The sequence below is a fragment of the Diceros bicornis genome, chromosome 21, assembly GCF_020826845.1.
Source record: "Diceros bicornis minor isolate mBicDic1 chromosome 21, mDicBic1.mat.cur, whole genome shotgun sequence".
Taxonomy (NCBI): domain Eukaryota; kingdom Metazoa; phylum Chordata; class Mammalia; order Perissodactyla; family Rhinocerotidae; genus Diceros; species Diceros bicornis.
In genome coordinates, this window is record NC_080760.1 from 46933704 (window position 1) to 46952080 (window position 18377).

Genomic DNA, 18377 nt, shown 5'->3' on the forward strand with positions numbered 1-18377 from the left:
TAAGATCTACTTTTGAAAATGGAGATGAAAACATGATATGGGATAGTCTGTTTGGAGATCAGCCTGGAACCCGCCTGTGCTGACGGGAGGGGGCACAGAGGGAGGGTTGGAACCGGAACAGGCTCTGGAGGACTCCAAGAAGGGTGGTCCGATGGGAAAGCATATCATCCAGGCTGGAGCTTGGCAATGGGCCCCAAGAAAGGAAAATGAAGTGGTGGGTGGGAGGTGGGCAGGGCTCTGCGAGAGGAACCACCGGGCAGGGGGTCCACAGGCATCAGGGCAGAGGTGCAGCCAGCATCGGAGAAGCTACCCGGGAGATGGAGGCCTTATCCACTGGGACGAGACTTGGGTGCAGGGCCTCCTAAGACAGGGAAGGAGAATGGCAAGAACGAGGCAGGGTCCCCCCACCAAAAAGGAATTGAGGGGTTGAGGGAGCTCTCAGGAGTCAGGAAAGCATGATCAGAACTGGGACATGTGGTCAGGGCAGAGGAACTCAGAACGGAGTATTGGTTTGGAGCCACCAAGTTCCTCCTGCCAAGACTGGTCCTAGAAACTGAGAGGGGTCCAGTAGCCCTACTGAGTTGTTAAGCAGAGGAGGTCCTGAGATAGAGCATGGATGCACTGACCCAGCAAACAGAGGTGCGTTCTTGGAGTATAATTAGCCTATGTTGCAGAGTGGGTTACCGGGGAGCTGAGGGGAGAACAATCCCAGCTCTTTGCAGCCTAAACAGGCACGTGGTTGGGTCACTCCGACCGTAAATCCACGGAATCTCCCATTTCTGGTAATGCCTTCCATACCATTTGTTTCTTTTCCCAAAGCCCAAAGCTGAGACTTTTTCCCTATCTGAAAGGATTGTAGGAGTGCATTCATGATCCAGGGTTAGCTTGGCTTAAGCCTGGCACAGAATAGGATAGAATATATGCTTCTATATATGGTGAGTGAGTGAATGAATGAAGGATGGCAATACAGCATGCCTGAGAAAAGAGTCGAATTTTGTTTTCGGAAAGAACCTCAAAGCTAGGAATCCCCTCATGGGTATTGGCCAAAGCACCCCCAATTTAGGTAGTCATAAAGAAAGCAGGCCCCTGGAAGTAGGAATGACTGCAATTCAGCCCACCCAGCAGGTCCTCATCACCAGTGAACACCTTCAGGCCCGCTCGTCCTTTTCTTTCACCAGGTTCTTCGAATGTGAACGGCTGTGTGACCTGGACCCGTGCTGCACTGGCTTTGGCTTTCTAAATGTTTCCCAGCTAAAAGGTAATGATGATCACAACTCCTTCTCGCCTGCACACAGCACTTCACAGTCTAGAAAGCACGTTCACATCTAGGATCTTATCTGATCGTCAGCATTTTCTCGTGGTGGGTGGGGAGGGGAGATCCTCATCCATAGGTGGGAAGTGGGGGCTGGGAAAGGGGAGATGGCTGATATATGTGATAGCTGGGACATGGTTCCTGGTCCAGTGCCTGGTCAAGTGTACATAGCACTTCTGCATGACCCAAGCAGCTGTCCCTCTGTGCTTCGCTTAGCTATCTTTTCATCTTTCAAGACTCGGGCCAGGCAGCTTGGTGGGGTGGACTTTGGATCTGTCCATATGATCTGTATTTAAAACTGGATTCAGTCACTTACTACTGGTGTGATCCTGAACAAGTCACTTAATCTCTCTGAGCCTTGGCTTCCTCATCTATAAATAGGGGTGCAAATGCTACTTTCCTCATGGTTGTGTGAGGACCAAGTGATACGATGCAGACAGAGCCCTGGCACAGCCCTGGACACATGATGCTTGCTCGATGAGTATTAGCTACCTCCATCCTTGTGCTCTTAGACCAGAAGCTCGTTAAGGTACCAGGTTTTTCATCAGGCTGGGATCAAACCTGAAATATAGTAGAGCACCCCAAATGTCTACTGAAGAATGAGTTGGCAGAATGTCCCTCATTCAGTTAGAATCTTCTGTCATGATCATTTTCCTGGTCCTGGTTATTTCTTGCTCCAGGAGGAGAAGTGACATGCTTAACTCTGAACAGCTTGGGACTTCAGACATGCAGTGAGGAAAATGGAGGAACCTGGCGTATTTTGGACTGTGGCTCTCCTGACACTGAGGTCCGCACCTATCCATTTGGATGGTACCAGAAACCTGGTAAGTAACCTGACTTGAATACCTACGTGGGCATCTTTAGTTGACTATTTCCCATCCCTATATTAGGATGGGCTGGGGACTAGTCAGGATTTGTTGGGTACAAGTAACAGAAACTTATTCTATGTAACTTAAGAAGAAAAGGAATTACTTAGAAGTCCGCTCATAGACTCAAAGGAAAGATGACCACTAGGTCTCTGCCACATGCACGTAGTTAGCAGGAACGAATGGGCAGCCTCTTCTCTGTGCCACTGCCATCATCAGTCTGCTGCAAAGGGTTTGGTTCTTATATTCAAGCTTTAAATTCAAGGGAGAGAATTTGGACAGGTTTGGGCTATGAGTCGACCCACTGCCAGCCGGAGGGTGGGGCAGCTAGAGGTACAGTGCCAGCAGACCGTATGCGCTGGAGGAGAGGAGGTTCCTCAAAGTGTAGTTAAGGTGCTGTTGCCAGGCAGGGGAAACCAACAGATGTGCTCTCTGCCGGGGTCCCTTGGTTTTCTCACCTTGTCCATTAGTCAGGACAGCGCAGCACATGGCAGTCTCAGGGAGGGAAAGGAGGATACCAGTGTGTCTCTGACAGTGTCCGTGGAGTTAAGACTTCAGGGTCAAGGCAACATTGGCTCAATGTGGGTACCTCACACGTGTGTGCTGATTATATCCTGGCACAGTTTAGGAACTCAGTTTGAATTTGTGAATGAGTGGATGGTCTGCACGATGTGATGGAGAAGCTCCTGGACTCAAATGAAGGCGTTAGTGTCTTCTACTATTGGTTTGTCTTTAGGAAAGTCCTACCACTTGCTCAGTTTCTCCATTGATAAAACAATGAGTGAGACTCCTTGCGGTCCTGTCAGCTCTTACCTTCTGGTTGTTCGTGGGTGTGGGCACACTCGGGGAACAGTGGACAGCTGTCTGGAGACTGGACACCCTCACCCTGTGTCCCAGAAGCAAATTCACGCAGATGTCCCGGATACAAAAAGATTGAAAACCCTGTCTTAGTAGGTGTCCAATGGAGAGGCTGAGCTGAGGTTCAGTGTCTCCAACCTTTCCCGCGAGTGGCCTCCTCCTTAGTTTCCGGTCAATAAAGGATGGTGCTGGCTCTGGCTCGGCACTTGCCCTAGAAATGGGAGCCATGGAATATCTGATCTGGAGGAATCTTAGAGATCTGTAGCTTTGATCTCCACATTCTTCCCATCATCCAACACAACACTTTGCCCAAAGTAGGAAAGGAGAGGAGAATTGACATTACTCACGTGCCCGCTGTGTGCCTACACATGTGCTGTGTCCCTCCCTGTGCTGGGACTTCTTCATGGGTTATATGATTTAATACTCATAACGCCCCTATGGAGTTGACATTATTTCCTCCATTTTAAGTTGAGGAGTGTCTGGCATAGAAAGTTGGAATTGCTTGATCCAAACTTCATATCCAGTAAGAAGCAGAGTCAGGTTGCCAGCCCAGATCTGGTTACCCCAAACTTCACTCTCTCCTTTACCACGTTGCCTCCTGGCAGGTCTTCAATATCCCATAAGTGACTGGATATGAACATGTCCAGACATCTTCTCTGACTGGTGTTCCCCCACTCAATTGACTAACAAGCAATTGACATAAAAATTGGAAAAAGAAAACTGACGAATAAACTAACAAACCAATACCAGTTGGTGGTTGGCCTCTTGTTCCAGAGCCGTATCCACTGAGAGGCCTGTGATGGGGCTCCTTGGTGAATCTGGTCCTTGGCCCTTCGTCATGAGCCCACTAATCCCCAAGACGTTCCTTGGCTTCTGGGCTGATTTTTTGGGGGTTAATTATTACCAGGCTGAATGGAATCTTCCCTGCTGATGCCCACCTTGAGCATCCTGTGATTTGATCTGAATTCTCTCTATTGGCTTTTAATTTCATTTTAACATCTTGAATTATTTTAAGAAAAACATCAGAGTTGTGTGATGAAGTGGCCTCAGGAGGTTTCTAGTGAGGGAAGAATGTTCCATAAAGAGCAGGCTTCACCTAACTCACAGGGGCAGGGGAGAAGTGAGTGTCAGCCTAGGACCGTGGCCCCCGCAGGAGACCCAGTGCCAGCTCTGGGGCTTTCAGGGGCTTTGGAACTGAATTCTCACCCCTCGATGCCTCCCTGCTCCATCTGTCTTCCCCCATCTCCTCCCAGCTCTGAACCCCACAAAAGGCTTAAAAATGTCATTTCCCATCTTCATATTTCTCAGGGAAGACTAGGGTAAAAAGGAGCTTGAGAAATGATTCATTGTTCAGAAATATCCTGGGAATCAGACCAGGATGTTATGACTTCTTGTCAGGAGTTGGCAAGGAAAAGAACCTAAGGGGCCCACTGTCCCAACTCATTCCATCTGTTCTGTTTCTTTTCACCTGACTGCACAGACCACTAGCTTTTTCCAACACATATTCTGTGGGGTCAGGCTGGGACTCAGGAGTTCTGACTAGGAGCTACAGGGCAGGGAATTAAAAATTCGCAGAGGTGCTTTCATTCAACAGACACTGACCGAGCATCAACTATGCTTGGGGGCCTCTGGTTTTACAAATCCAGCCTCTATTCACTGGGCTCTCGGTGTGTGCCTGGCTGGATGTCATTACAAGCATCTCCTCTAATCCTCACAACCACTGTTAGATGAAGAAACAGAGGTTCAGGGAGGTTGTCACTTGCCCAAGGTCATGTAGCAGGTAAACAATAGAGTTAGGATTCCCATCTAGTTCTTTCTGACTCTAAATCACTATTTTATATGGCTGAGTATGACTAAGACATGATTCCTGCCCTCCAGGCACTCACAAGCGAAGGAGGAGTAACAGACTCTACATAAATAAACCATTCTGGTGCTGGATCGCTCTCGTCGTAAGCCTAGAAGCTTTGAAACCTTATTGAGTGCCTATACTGGGTCATACACTGTGCTGAACACTGGGAAATGCGAGGTTAATAAGATACAGTCATGTTTTCTTAGACGCTCACATCCTAGTGAGAAAGACATCGGCATGTCCGATTAACGATAGCATAATAGGCTCAGTACTAGAACAGTCTTATACATAAAGTGCTATGGGAACAAGAAGTTACTTCTTCTTTGGAGTGGTGGAAATCCATGCTAAAAGACTCCTGCAGGCCCTCCTTCATGCTTCAGGGACCACCTCGTGTAGCTTCCCTGGCACATTGGCGTGGAGCTGCACAACCAGGCCATCTCACACTGTGTGATGCCGGCTTTCAGTGTTTAGGGTGTGGGGAGAGAAATGAAAAATGCTAAAATGGTATCAATGTCTCATGACCCCTGGGTAGAAAACACCTTGGGATGCACATGGCGTGTGGCCATTCTGGGCCAAGTGGCTCCGTATTTCCCATTTGAGAAGAACAGAAGGAAGAGGGCTGGCTGTCAGAGGGTGTTGATGGCCTGGTGTGACACGTGGCTCTCCCTCAGAGCGGAACCAGGTTCTCACGGGTCTTTCTTCCTCAAGTTGTCTACATCAGAAGTGAGTGGTGCAGTAAATCCTGAGACTGATGGATGTTCTCCTCCTAAGAGTGAGGCAGAGGAAAGGAATCTTACTCTAGGAGATGGGTTTAATAAACTAGACATTCTCTCAGCTGGGGCGCATTGACCAGTACAAAATCACCTTTTGATTCATGATATATTTTGAGCCAAAACATACTCACCCATTGGATTCCGAACACTAGTCTGGCCTTGTATTCTTTTCTGTAGCAGACAAAACCATACCAATGTACTGTTGGAGAATCCCAGCACGCAAGCTGACATCATCACTACTTTTTCCCATCCTCATCTTTGTATTAGACCATCAGACACACAGTCGTAGAAATAGCCTCCACAGGGCTTGGGAAGGCTGCTCAGAGTGGGAGCCTTTGGGCCTGTCCCTTGAAGTGTTGATAGGATCCTAATCTTCCCCTCACAGTCAGCATTGGCACAGGAGACATACATTTTCCAAAGGAATTTTTGCGAAATATTTCCAAAGTAGACTTTGCCCTTGCTTCAAATCCAGGGCTTGATCATTCAGTGTACTGACATCCGTACTGAGTGACTACCACCTGATTTGACTCCAGGCTGAGAGCCAAAGCCAGGTCCTGTCTCAGAAGAACCACACTGAGGATGGGGAAGGGAGGTGACATTCATTGAGCTCCTACTATGTGTCAAAACCATGGAAGCACAGGGGACAGAAGGTCCTCCCCAAAGGCTTTAGCCTGGCTGGGGGCAGACGTGAGAGAAAACGAACATTTCTTAAGCACTTACTCTATGTCAGAAACAACTTTCAAGGGCTGTCCCTGTATTTGCTTACAGGCCCCCTGTGAGGTTGGCACTGGTCCTATCCCCTCATGAGGGGGTAATTATTCCCTCTGTAATCAGAGAACTACTCAGAGCTGTGGTGGGATCCACAGGGGCTTCTGGAACATGAAAGGAGCACAAGGAGTTCTGTCATACTAGGGATTCTGCAAAAGTGACTCAGGGAAAATCTGGACGTGGATAAGGGAGCTCGGGGTGAAGGGAGCAGCGGCCACTGGGCAGGGACAGGCAGCGGGTTATCGAGGGGGTAGGCCATGTTCCAGCCCTTGTAGCCGCAGCTGAGTCTGCTAGAATCCAGGAGACAGACAAGAACCCGAGCAGGGAGAGCCAAGTGGGGGCCCCAGGGAGCCCGCGGCAATGCGCCCTCTGACTTTGCTGTCCACAGTAAACAGAAAGTTCCATGTGTTTTAGCACAGAACTGAGAGGCTCAGGCTAAGCAACTGTGGATGCAAATGAGGCAGTGGGGCCTAGAGAAGAGGCGTTCTTAGCATCCAGAGTGGGAGTGCAGGCTGCTCTGCGGTCAAGCAGCGGCCCAGAGCCCAGGTTTCCTGGAAGGGGCGGGCGTCTGGGGCATGGGTACCCTCCGCTCTTTGAAGGGAACTGAGTTGCCCTTTCTCTCCCCTGCTGTGCGTGGCCTGCAAGTGAGGGCAGGGTCTTTGTTTTGTTTACAAAGTCAAATGTGGCTTCTAAAAAAAAACAATCGAAGCCTCATAGTTCCTCTCTTCTCTGCTAAACAAAGGCACTTGGTTCCTGTAGCAATTCTAGACACAGAAACATAACCTGGAAAGGAAATGACAAGCTCTGTTAATTATGCCTCTCTGCAACCCACGCAGAGACGACCACATGGAGTTAGAGTTCGCTGTACAGTGCGTTCTTCATCATCATTCACAACCTCTCAACAGCTTCCGCCATCCACTGAGCACAGAGTCCGCTCCAGGCGCTGGGCTGGCATCTTACAGACAACATCTTCTTTAGTCCCCAGACAACCCAGGGCCTATTGTCACTGCCATTCTGTGCTGTGCTGCTGAATATTTTACAACTGGCGAGGGTGGGGGGAAGCCCTGATTTGTAGTGGTTGCTGCTTGCTATGGTGTAAATACTCCCACCACGGCCAATTTCAAGCTACCAACTTGATGCTACTGAAAGCAGCGTTGGGAAGAAGAAAGGTTTGCATTCCTTTATTGACAAGTAGAATTAGCTGAGCAACTTGCTCAGGCTTATACAGTAAGATTCTCAGTAGGAGGGACTCTCCATCCTCCCAGGGACTGAAGGTATTGAGGTTTTCAGTGCCCTGGGGCCCAGTGAAGCTGAGAACTTTCAGGGCTCAGCTATTCTTGTACAGTGAAGAAGGTCCCACCCGAAAGGCTAATAGTGTCTTGTTAAGAAACACCAATAGTGGGTGAGAAAAAGCAAGTAAAGCCACAACAGCAGAAGGATGTGATAGATGCTCTGCTGAGATGTGCTGCACAGTAATTCTCCCTGTATGGTATGGTAGCTCGCCCAACTGTTCTCACAGTGTTAGACATTTATAGAGTTTCTAGTGTTTCGTTAGTACTGTCTAAACGTTTCCTTTGCGGACCGAGCCTGCTTTGAATTTCAAGACAAAGTTCCGGAAGCAGAATTACTGGGTCCAAGGGTGTGGACATTTGAATGCCCTTGATATAGATAGTCAAATTGTTCTCTGAAGACTGCGTGAACTCACAAGCTCTTTGCTCTGAGAACCACTTTCTTCCAGGAAAAACAGACATATAAATAAACAGGTGGGGTGTACGGTGCCGAGCTGGCCCGCCGGGTGTAGTGGAGCATGGTGGGTGGCTATTTGTAATTCTGCGTTCTGTCTGAAGAGCTCACAGAATGTAGGACGACAGAAGGCTTAGCTCAGGGATCCTCAAAGTGTGTCCCTGGACCAGCTGCATGAGTATCACCTGTTAGGGATGCCAGATCTCAGGTCCCACCCCAGACCTGCTGAGTCAGACGCTCTGGGGGTGGGCCCCAGCACGGTGTGTGTTACCAAGCCCTCCAGGGACTCCCGTGTCTGCTAGAGTCTGGGAACCAAGGCCATAGAATGACTGGGAGCAGCTGCATCTAGGCAGATGGAGCCAGGTGGGAGAGATGCAATACAACTGGAGATTCTAGAACTCAGAGAGGCTGGGTCATGGTGTACCTGACCGAAGAGAAGAAGGCAGAGGAGGGAGATGGGAAGTGAGGGGACCCAAGCCTGGACTTTGGGGTCCAGAACAGAGCATGACGCTGACCTGAGGCTTTTCATGCGGGCTGACAAGGACAAGAGACAATGACAAGAGTGTGTCACGGTAAAAGGGTAATATTAAGAGCAAATAATGGGCAGCATTTATTGAGTGCTTACTGTATGCCCAAAGCTTTACATGTACCGACTCATCTAAAGCTCGTGACCCTGAGATAGGGACTGTCGTTACTCCCATTTTACAGACAAGGAAACTGAGGCCAGGGAGGTTAGGTAACTTGCTCAAGGTCGCATAGGGGAAAGCAGCCAAGTGAATCTTGCACTAGGCCGCTGACCCTAGAACCCCTGCCCTTGACCCCTGGCCGCTGACCATGCTACACAGAGCTCAGAGAGGGAGGAGACCCTGTGTGCACTTCTAGTTTGGGCCATCGCGAGAAAAGAATGCTGAAGCTTGGAAGATTCAGATTTGTTCCATAAGGGAAGGGGAAGGGGGAGAAGATAATTAGGACTTCCAGGTCACCTACTGGGTATGCACGGTTTCTCATTTAATTCTTACGCCATCCTTATTCTACCGATGCTGAAACCGGGTCTGGAAGAAGTCAGATAACTTGTCCCTCTGCCCTGCTTCTAAGAGGCATATGGAGGCTTGAGTCCAGGTCAGTCTGCCCTCCAAGTCCGGCCTCTGTCCCCCCTGCTGTGCTGCCTGCCATTAATAGCTGTCATTTCCTGAGCTCCTGCCCTGTGCCCGGCACGGCGTTATCCCGTGTGACGCTCACAGGAATTCTCAAGCTGGGCTGTATTGTCCCCGCTGCGAGCAGAGAGAGCAGAGCCCGAGTGAGCAGTCCGTCAGTGATGGCGTGGACGTTTCTCTTGTTCCCCACGGCTCTGACTCTCGGCTCTCTGCTCTCTGGAGCATGGTGGGACTGCACTTCTTCATCCCCGGCCTCGCCCCGGCTTTGGAAAGTGACATGTGAAAACGACAGGTGTGGTGTGTCACTTGTGGGCAGAAACTGTGAGAGCAGGAGTGAAGTGTGCTGCGTCTCTTTCCCCCGTTGCAGCATCTGTGAGACAAGGGCCGCAGCGCAGCCTTCCTCCGCCTGGGCCTGAGGGAGGACGAGAGGGAGCAGAGCCCCAGCCCACCGCAGTGGACATGTGGTGCAAGGGAGAGGGGAGCCTGTGTTGTTTCTAGCCCCTGAGATGTGGTATTGTCACTTGAGCATAACCTAGCCCACCCTCGCTGATGCAGGAGTGGTGCTGGGGCCCAACGCACTGTCTACGTCTACGTCCCGAGTAAAACTTTCCTACCACCAACTTGTACCTCTGTTAATGCCTTCAGAACTCAATGATATTAGGGGTGAAGAAGAGCTAAAAGGCTGCCTTCTTCTTCTTTTCAGTTGCTCAAAATGATGCTCCCAGTTTTTGCCCTTCGGTGGTTCTGCCCTCCCTCACAGAGAAAGGTAAGTGCGCTGTCTTCGATCTCTCTGATGAGACTACCAGCTCATCTTTCTCTTCTTCCTCCTTGCTTTTGTCCAGTAGTTGATAGCTCCCAGGACCCTCTCACATTCACTCCTTCAAGCTCCTTCAAGATTGATAGGAATCAATCACACATGCGTAGAGAGGGCAAATACCAGCCCATTTCACAGATGAGGAAACCAACTGGTAGGAATTCAATACCTTGGCCAAATAACGCAATTAATTGGAAACAGAGTGGGACTTAAGCCCAGTTCTCCCAATTTTCATTCTGAGGATTGTTTGGCCCCATTGAGTATTACCTAGACCTTCACACTCCTGGGCCAATGTCAAGAATAGTGCTATTTGTGGCCAGAAAGTGGAAGAGGTCAGCTCTCCCACGTGCAGAAGAGTTGGGGCTCACAGCCATCAGCACACAGGCATGGTGACATCTAAGACTGGGCACTGGCCCTGGGAGGCTGAGGCTGCCACCCCCTCCTGCATGTCATCCTCGGGCTCCCACCCCATGCCCTGTCTGCTCACGAGGCGGCAGGAAGTTCGGGGAGGTGGGTGCGGTGGGGCCTCTCAGGATGGGGTGAGGTGGAGGCAGGCAGGCGAGTGTGGGTCTCGATGCACATCCCTTTTCTGCCTTCCCATAGTCAGGAAATGAGAGGCTCCAAGAGAGCCCAAGCGACGTTAATTCCTGTCCTGTGACATGATGTCTGAGGGGCTCTGGACAGCTGTCATTACCGTCCTGGCTGAAGACACAGAATATAGCTTGTGTAGGAGGGAGTCATTACAGTCAAGGCTATGGCTGAAAGGGTCAATGTCCTCAGCCCGTGTTGTCAGTTTCCTCCACTCAGTTAAAAGGTCTGACTTTGAAGATCGCATATATGTATGTATGTATGTTTTTTTCCTGCACATTCTATACAGAATTTCTATCTCCAAGCACTTTAAGACTTTATGCCTAAGACTTTAGATCTAAGCACTCTGCACATGGGATCTGGTGTTAGCTTCCTGCAATATTGTGAGGCAGGAATTGTTATTGCCATGTCATGGATGGTGGAGGTGGGGCTAGAGAGAGGTTAATAACTTAAGCCCAAGGCCAAACAACTAATACATGTCCGAGCCAGACTTTGATTTGAGTTTTATCAAGATAATGTACAAATGATTGAAATAATCAAACAGTCCCAAAAGATTTTTGGTGTAAAAAAAACCAACTGGTTCCCTGTCTCACCTCCACCCACCTCCATTCCCACTCCTGGAGGCCACCACGGTCAACTCTTTTGGCTAATTTTTTCTCACCGTGGCCTCTGTGTTTCTAAATAATCCACGAATCCTGCTATTCCTTGATTTGTCAATTTTGGAAGTAACTGTTGAGTTCCTGCTTTGAGAGATGAGAACTCGGGGCTCTCCTTTAGCACTTCCTTTCCAATTTTCCTCTTTCACTCTGAAAATCTAGTAATATCAAGACTTGGGGTTGAAACAAGGGTATTAATTGTTACGGCTCACTAGGGAGCCAACGAGGGTGAGAGCAATCTCCTGCTATTATTACCAACCACCGTGGACAGGGATCATCAGCTGATGCTTCTGTTTTCAGCCCCACGTTCACCCCTGCCTTCCATGGCGCCTCTTGCTCCTTGGCTCCCAGGGGGATCCGTGGAGCAAATCCGTCTCGTCCACACCCCAGCCTGTAGGTACCTGGGGTGTTAGTTATTGCACGCTGCTGTGTCTGTTAGCCCACCTCCTTCTCCTTTTCTTCATCTAAAAATTTGCTGACATCCCTTGTCTGCTATTTATTTGCTCGTTCCTGTTCTTTTCTTTGTGAGTTTAGACTTTTTTATTCCATTACTTTGTTTCGTAGGGGTTTGTGGCAGGAGAGAAGATAAATGTGCCGTATTAAATTAATTAAAAGCAATAATATAGTACTTTTTGAAACTCTTCAACATTTAATGAAGACTTCATTTTGTCCTCAGCACTGTACTCAGTGTTTGATCTTCATACAAACCTCAAGAGACAGGTCCCATCTTATTATTCGTTAGTTATAGAGCATTCAAGCAGCACGGAAATTTAACAGGAAAGATTACATAGTTGTTTAGAAGTTACTCTCTGTCAGTTAATACATTAGACTATTTCCTTCCAATCTCCTTAGGCTTTCTGTGTGGTCTGAAGTAGTTGTAATCTCTCTACGCTGTTCTATTTTGTGTTTTTATCTAATATTGCATCACGTGTATATTTCCAAATTGTTATATATCTCTCTAAGTTATGCATTCACACATGCTTGTGTATATTCATTCATTCATTCATTCATTCATTCATTCATCTGTCTACATTTCTACTTTCACGATGCTCCCAATCTGGTGATAAAGGGAAAGGTAAGTGTTAAAAAGGACGGTACAGTGTCATCAGCGACAGCTGTCCTCTTACTCCACCAGCTAGGCAGACTGCAGTTCACTAACTCATTCCTCTATTTTTGGACATTTGATTCTTTATGACTCTTCATCATTGTGAAAATATCACAATGAACGCTTGGGTATATAAATCTCTCGCCAACATCCAGATTACTTCCTGGGGGCACATTCTCCAAAGTGGAATTATTGAGTTCGAGAATTTTATATTTTAAGACTCTCGATTTCTTTTGCCAAATTAGTCTCAAACAGTTTTTCCTAGTAGCATGCATACCAGCAGTGAATTAAAGTGTTTTTTCCATCACGTCTTTGCCATCTTTAACTATTATCATGAAAAAGTTATTTATTAAATTGATAGATAAACAGTGCTTTGATATCCTAATGTCAAATGCGTACTGTTAGATATGAGTATATCAAAACATAAATATCTTCGAGTGATTTTTACAATGCTTCCACCCTGGTTTTTGCTAAACATTTGTGTTACTGAGACTTGAACTAGTGACAAAAGAAAGAAAAGGGATGGAGTGTTGCACATCTCCTTTCACACACGCACAAAGTTTATGCATGTGAGTAGATGTGTCCAAGGTGGAATGAGGTGTCACAGTATTTTTAAATGTACCTCTGACAAGCGTGACTTGAAAACAGGAGAGATGTCGGAGCTGACCTTCCATCTGTGCTTAGAGTTCCCACACTGGAAATAAGAGTCTGAGCATGTTCCTTTGATGTGACTCAGAGGGATGGCGTAATTCTGCCTTCAGGGTATTGATATGTCAACGTGATTTTGACATGGATTTTGTGTGTGTACGCGCACATGCACGCACATGTGTGTATGCACTGTGCATACTTAAAATGCTCATCTTTATGCACTTTCTATTCAGAGAAAAAAGGAATGTTCGTTAAATACCAAACATTTCATAAATCATTTAGTGCTCATAAGAAAGCTAGATGGTAGCAAGATCTGTTTTTTAAACAAGGAAACTGAGGCTCGGAGAGGTTAAATGACCAGGCTGGGATTGGAGCCCACATGTATCTGGGCCCCACAGAGTTAGATAAGAACATTTGGTTTGAGTTTCTGGAAAGGATGACAGAGATGGACTTTTGAGTCCTAGCCTTGTCTGGAGCCCTAACCTGTCAGCCTTGTTTCTTGTGGGCGTGTGTGTATAAGCAGCCCATTCGAAGTCTACTGCAAGAAGGGGATTCTGATGCTCTGATTGGCCAATGGGGATGGTATGAAGATGAAGGTGATTTCTGGACTCTCAAGCCTGTCTTGGGTACATACTATGTGCTAGACACTACTCTAAGCACTTCGTTTATGTTGCTCCAGAGAAGGCTTCTAACACATTAGCTGATTTAAAGATGGCAGGAGTATGCCAAATGGGCAAGTTTCAGGAAGTCTTTCCAGAGATAGCAGTTTGCATGTGCAAAGGCCCTGAGGCACGAAACAGCATGGGGCATTCAGACATTGGAGACAGTTCGGTATGGCCAGCATAGGGCAATCAGCCGGGTTGAGGCTGAAGATGATCAGTGGAGAAAAGCTGTAACCTAAGCAGGAGCTTGTAGGAGCCTTCCTACTGGGTTTAGAATTAGACTGTGGCAAGATCTCTTGAGATGGCTGAGTGAGCAGGAAAGTGACAGCATGCTCTAGGGCAGGCAACTATAGAGAAGCATGTTAGGGCAACACAGATCATCTTTCATTTCAGCTTAGTTGAATTCAGTGAATATGTATATGCCAGCCACTTTTGATTAATGGATTCTGAATTTTCATTTATATTCCAGGAAAGGCATTGGGCTGGCAGTTAGAGGTCTTGGTTGCAAAGATAAGACCCCACATTTTAGGCAGGAGAAATGCACAGGAAGAAAAATTTAAGGAGATGAGCCACTTACCACAGTGAAGTTATTTCCAGGTTGCAGTGGGAACATGGGGAAGGCTCCCCCAAATTCACTGCAGACCCCAGGCGCATCACGGCCGGGCTGGGACATTAAGGATGAGGTGCAGTTGTCAGATGGCCAAGAGGGGAAAAGGAGCATCGTGGGCAGAGGGAGGTGCAGGAACAGAAGCCCAGGGGCATGCGTTAGATGGCACATGCAGGGAAATACAAGTAGTTCAGGATTGCAGGGCCAGCAAAGGGCAGGACGGAGGCTGGATGGGGACAGAGTCCAAAAAATAGAATGTCTTGGGTACTGCAGATCCTGGAAGGGCTTTACACAGTTACTCAATGAGCTTTAAAACTGTTCCAAAGCTCTCCCTTTGGGCTGTGAGGGGGATGCATTGGTGGGTGGACAAACTAGATTTGGGGGAAATGAGAACAATTGTGTCATCTGTGAATAGAGCACCATTTTACTTTCTTCGAGAAAAAAGTGTACTTTTTTTAAACAAGCAAAACAGTAAAGATGTCATTTCTTCCTAAGAGAAAATGTCCATTGCTTCTTAAAAGACCCACAACAACCAATCCAGAGAGGATGCTCGGGGTTAGAGTGAGTTGTCTTCTCAGGTGCCGGAGCCTGCCTTTAGGATGGCGGCTATCACCTCCTCTCCTGCAGGCTCAATTGTTAGATTGTCCAAGGGCTTACTCAGAAGCCCTTCTCTTAGAGGTCCCACTGAAGCAAAGTGAGTGTTTGGATTGCAAGCCAGAGGAAAACACAGAATATGAGTCTTTAGAAATTTGTATCTGTATTCGAAATCCATTTCACCTGAAGAACTTCAAAATACCCTTTAGAAAATGCCCCAGCCCTCGACGGGGAGCCCCCTCGGAGCAGCGGGTGCAGCGCAGACTGCTACCAGCAGGGGGAGCTGTGAGTGAGGCTGCTGCTGAGAAGGTACGCCGTGGTGCGGAGAAGGATGCCTTGTTCAAGGCTGCCCCGCTCAGCTTTCCACCACCTCCCCTAGCCTCGTCTGGAGCTCAGCGACAGCGACAAAGCCTGGATTCGGGAGGGATAGATGGAAATAGAAGTGGCTGCGCGAACAGTCTTTGGGGCCACGAAATTGTAGTCAATTAACTTTGTCAGCTTTGCCTCTATCTTACTTTCCACAGTGCCAGTGGGTTGATGGAATTCAGTTGATCTTTTCTGCAAATGTTTTCCATTAAGCTGGCGACAGAGTCGTGGGAGCCTAAAAAATGTCAGAGCTGGCAGGGAGCGTGCACGGCCTCTAATTGAGGGAAGCAGCGGGACTTCGTGGTGCGGCAATGGGCTGTGAAGTCAGTCTGCCCAGCTTCCAATCCTATTCCGTCACTGTGTGCTCCGGGGCCAGATTTCTCAGCCTCTCCATGCCTCAGTTTGCCTCTGTGAAATGAGGATGATGGTGAAAAATAAGAAATATCAATCCAGTAGGCTTGTGTTGAAGAGTAAACAAAGTACACCGTGCAACGCAGAACCCGATAGAGAGCGAGTCTTCAAGACATGTTGGGAATAATTCCCAACTCCAAACGCATCTTTTCACAGGGAGGCAAAGTGAGGCAAAGAGAGAGAAAGTAACTCTCCCTAGTCACAGCCAGCTAATGGCAGAGCTATAAAATGACGGATTTTTAAATTCCTATCTATTGAGTGGCTGAATATGTCGATCACTATGCTAAGAGCTTCCATATTTCAATCCCCACAGCTGCCCTATGAGGTGTGCACGATGATGTCCATTTTACAGATTTGGAAACTGAGGGTCAGAGAGGCCCAAGGTCACACAGCTAGTAAATGGTAGAGCTGGGATTCAAACTCAGTCTGAATCCAAACCCAGAGTCTCCCCACTGGATATACTGACTCGCGCTGGTGGGGTTCCACGAGAATCAGACTCTGGTGTTTAGTCTGCAGGTCATTTTTTAGGGAATGTTTTCAAGAGGGGTGGAGAATGAAAAGGAGGGGTGCCAGACTGGGCGGAGGCGGACGGTGAGCTTCAATGAAGTCTTGGTGGAGGCCTCAGCTGACCTTTTAGGCATGCTGGGGTGATCTTCAAAATAGTTATGCCCCCACAGTGGTCCCTCCTTGGTATGGGCCCCTGAGAAGGGGCACGACCATCTGGAGGGCATCTCTCCCTGCAAAGGGCTGCGGATGGGGTCTGCCTGCAGGCAGCACTCTCAGCAGCTGGGGCAGAGCCCTTCATTCCTGATGGGGGTCTGGGGACACACCACAGCATGTACCCCAGCAGGGCTATACTTTAATAATCTCATCCCGGACACGTTTCAGGGGCGATGGGTGCTGTCAAAACTGTGCAGGCTGCCCTGCACCAACCAGGTGCACTGCCACCTCCCACTGTAGCCCCTAGTCTGGCGGTGCATTAACCCACACAGGGCTAAACTTAATCCTTTCGTCCTCGGACTGAAAGGCCCAGGTGAGCAGGCACTGACTCCAAAATTGTCTAATGTTTGCATAAACTTAAATTTCCTTTCCTAATATGCTCAGAGCTTACGTGTGTGCGCGCACACACACGTACACACATCCCTTGTCGAGGGAGCTCACAGTGCATACTACGTTGCTACTCCGTGAGAATTGCTGTCCAGGAAGAGGTCCCATATTCCAGGGCCCAGCGAGGCATGGCTGGCCAGCATGCCCTGTGTCCTCCGTTCCCGCGAGCGTGCTGAGTGAGTTGTCTGGTTGGCAGCTGCAGCACTCAGTGTGTGGTCAACTCTGCTCCCAACCCAGGGCCTTTGTCCGGGACTGTGCCGCCTGGGCAACTGGGCTGAGTATGCACAGCTTCACATCTAGCAGCCCCTTCCCGGCCCTCTTCTCTGCATCTCTGAGACCCAGGGGCTGAGAAGGGGAAAGACGCAGCCGGCAAATGGGGTCATGGCAATGGCAGATTGAAGGAAAATGGGATATGCGTGACAGTGGCCCCCAGCTCGGAAGGCTCCGCTTCTCTCCACAGATGCAGGAGGGCACCTCCAGCCGGCTGGTGAGGGGCTGGATTTGGGACACAGTTATGGTTTTTTCTGCCTTGGCTGTCCCATTCATTCGCTTATTATTCCCCAGTTATTCGCTTATTCATTCAACAAGTGTGTAGTGAGCACATACTCTGTGCCAGGCATGAGGTGCCAGGGTGAAGGCAGGGAATAGAGCTGGCAGAAAGCCCTGCCCCACGGAGCCTCATCCGAGTACATCTCTACCAGGCCGCTCCTCCTCTGCTCCGAGCTAACATCGTCTCCTCAAAGACCTCTGACCACCCCATCAGAGCAGCTCCTTCTGCTCTCCCCACCCTTCACCCTGCTTTATTGTCTGCAGACAGCTTATTGCTGTGAGATTTTCTCACGTGTTTCCTCCTCAAGTATTTGTCTGCCCCACCTCTAAAGGGTAGCTGCACAGGGCCGGAGCTTTCTCTGTCCCCTTCACAGCTATGTTTTAGCACCTAGAAGCATGACTGGTACCTAGTCAGTACTCAGAAAATATTTGCTGAATGAGTGAATGTATTTCTCTTGCTTCCTTGATAGATTTCATGCTCCAAAGGGCAGGTGTTTTGTAATTCATAGTTTGATCCTAAACACTTAGCAAAGTGTCTGGTATACAGTCGATGCTCAATATTATTTTATTTATGTGTTTTTTTTAAAAGAAAGAATATATATACATATTCACTTTGCTCCAGGTTAGTATTTAAAGCTAAAAGTGATTCAATTAATGTTTGTTGAAAGAATGAATAAATAAAGGAAAAAAATAAATGAATGAATGGTGCTGAGAATATTGGAAACCACGTGGGCTATGGGAATCCTTCCTGTGCCACTCCTTAGGTGTGTATGTGACCTTGACCAATTTAAAAGATCTTTCTGAGTCTCAGTTGCCTCACCTGTAAAATGGAGATGATGATGTCTACTTCAAAGAGGTTGTTATTAAGCTTAAAAGAGTTATTATATGTAAAATTGCTGTACCCAATGCCTGGTGAAGGTTGGTATTGTTGGAATAAATAGCTGGAT

The 18377-nt window shown here is 48.2% G+C and overlaps 1 protein-coding gene across 1 annotated transcript in view; it reads left to right on the top strand.

Annotated features, from left to right (window-relative positions):
• Nucleotides 1-18377, top strand: part of TG (thyroglobulin) — a 256521-nt gene that overhangs the window by 98233 nt on the left and 139911 nt on the right. The window contains exons 33-35 of the mRNA XM_058564964.1: nucleotides 1179-1258; nucleotides 1993-2136; nucleotides 10027-10089. Coding sequence (XP_058420947.1) covers nucleotides 1179-1258; nucleotides 1993-2136; nucleotides 10027-10089 — 287 coding nt within the window. The remainder of the gene's footprint in view (nucleotides 1-1178; nucleotides 1259-1992; nucleotides 2137-10026; nucleotides 10090-18377) is intronic.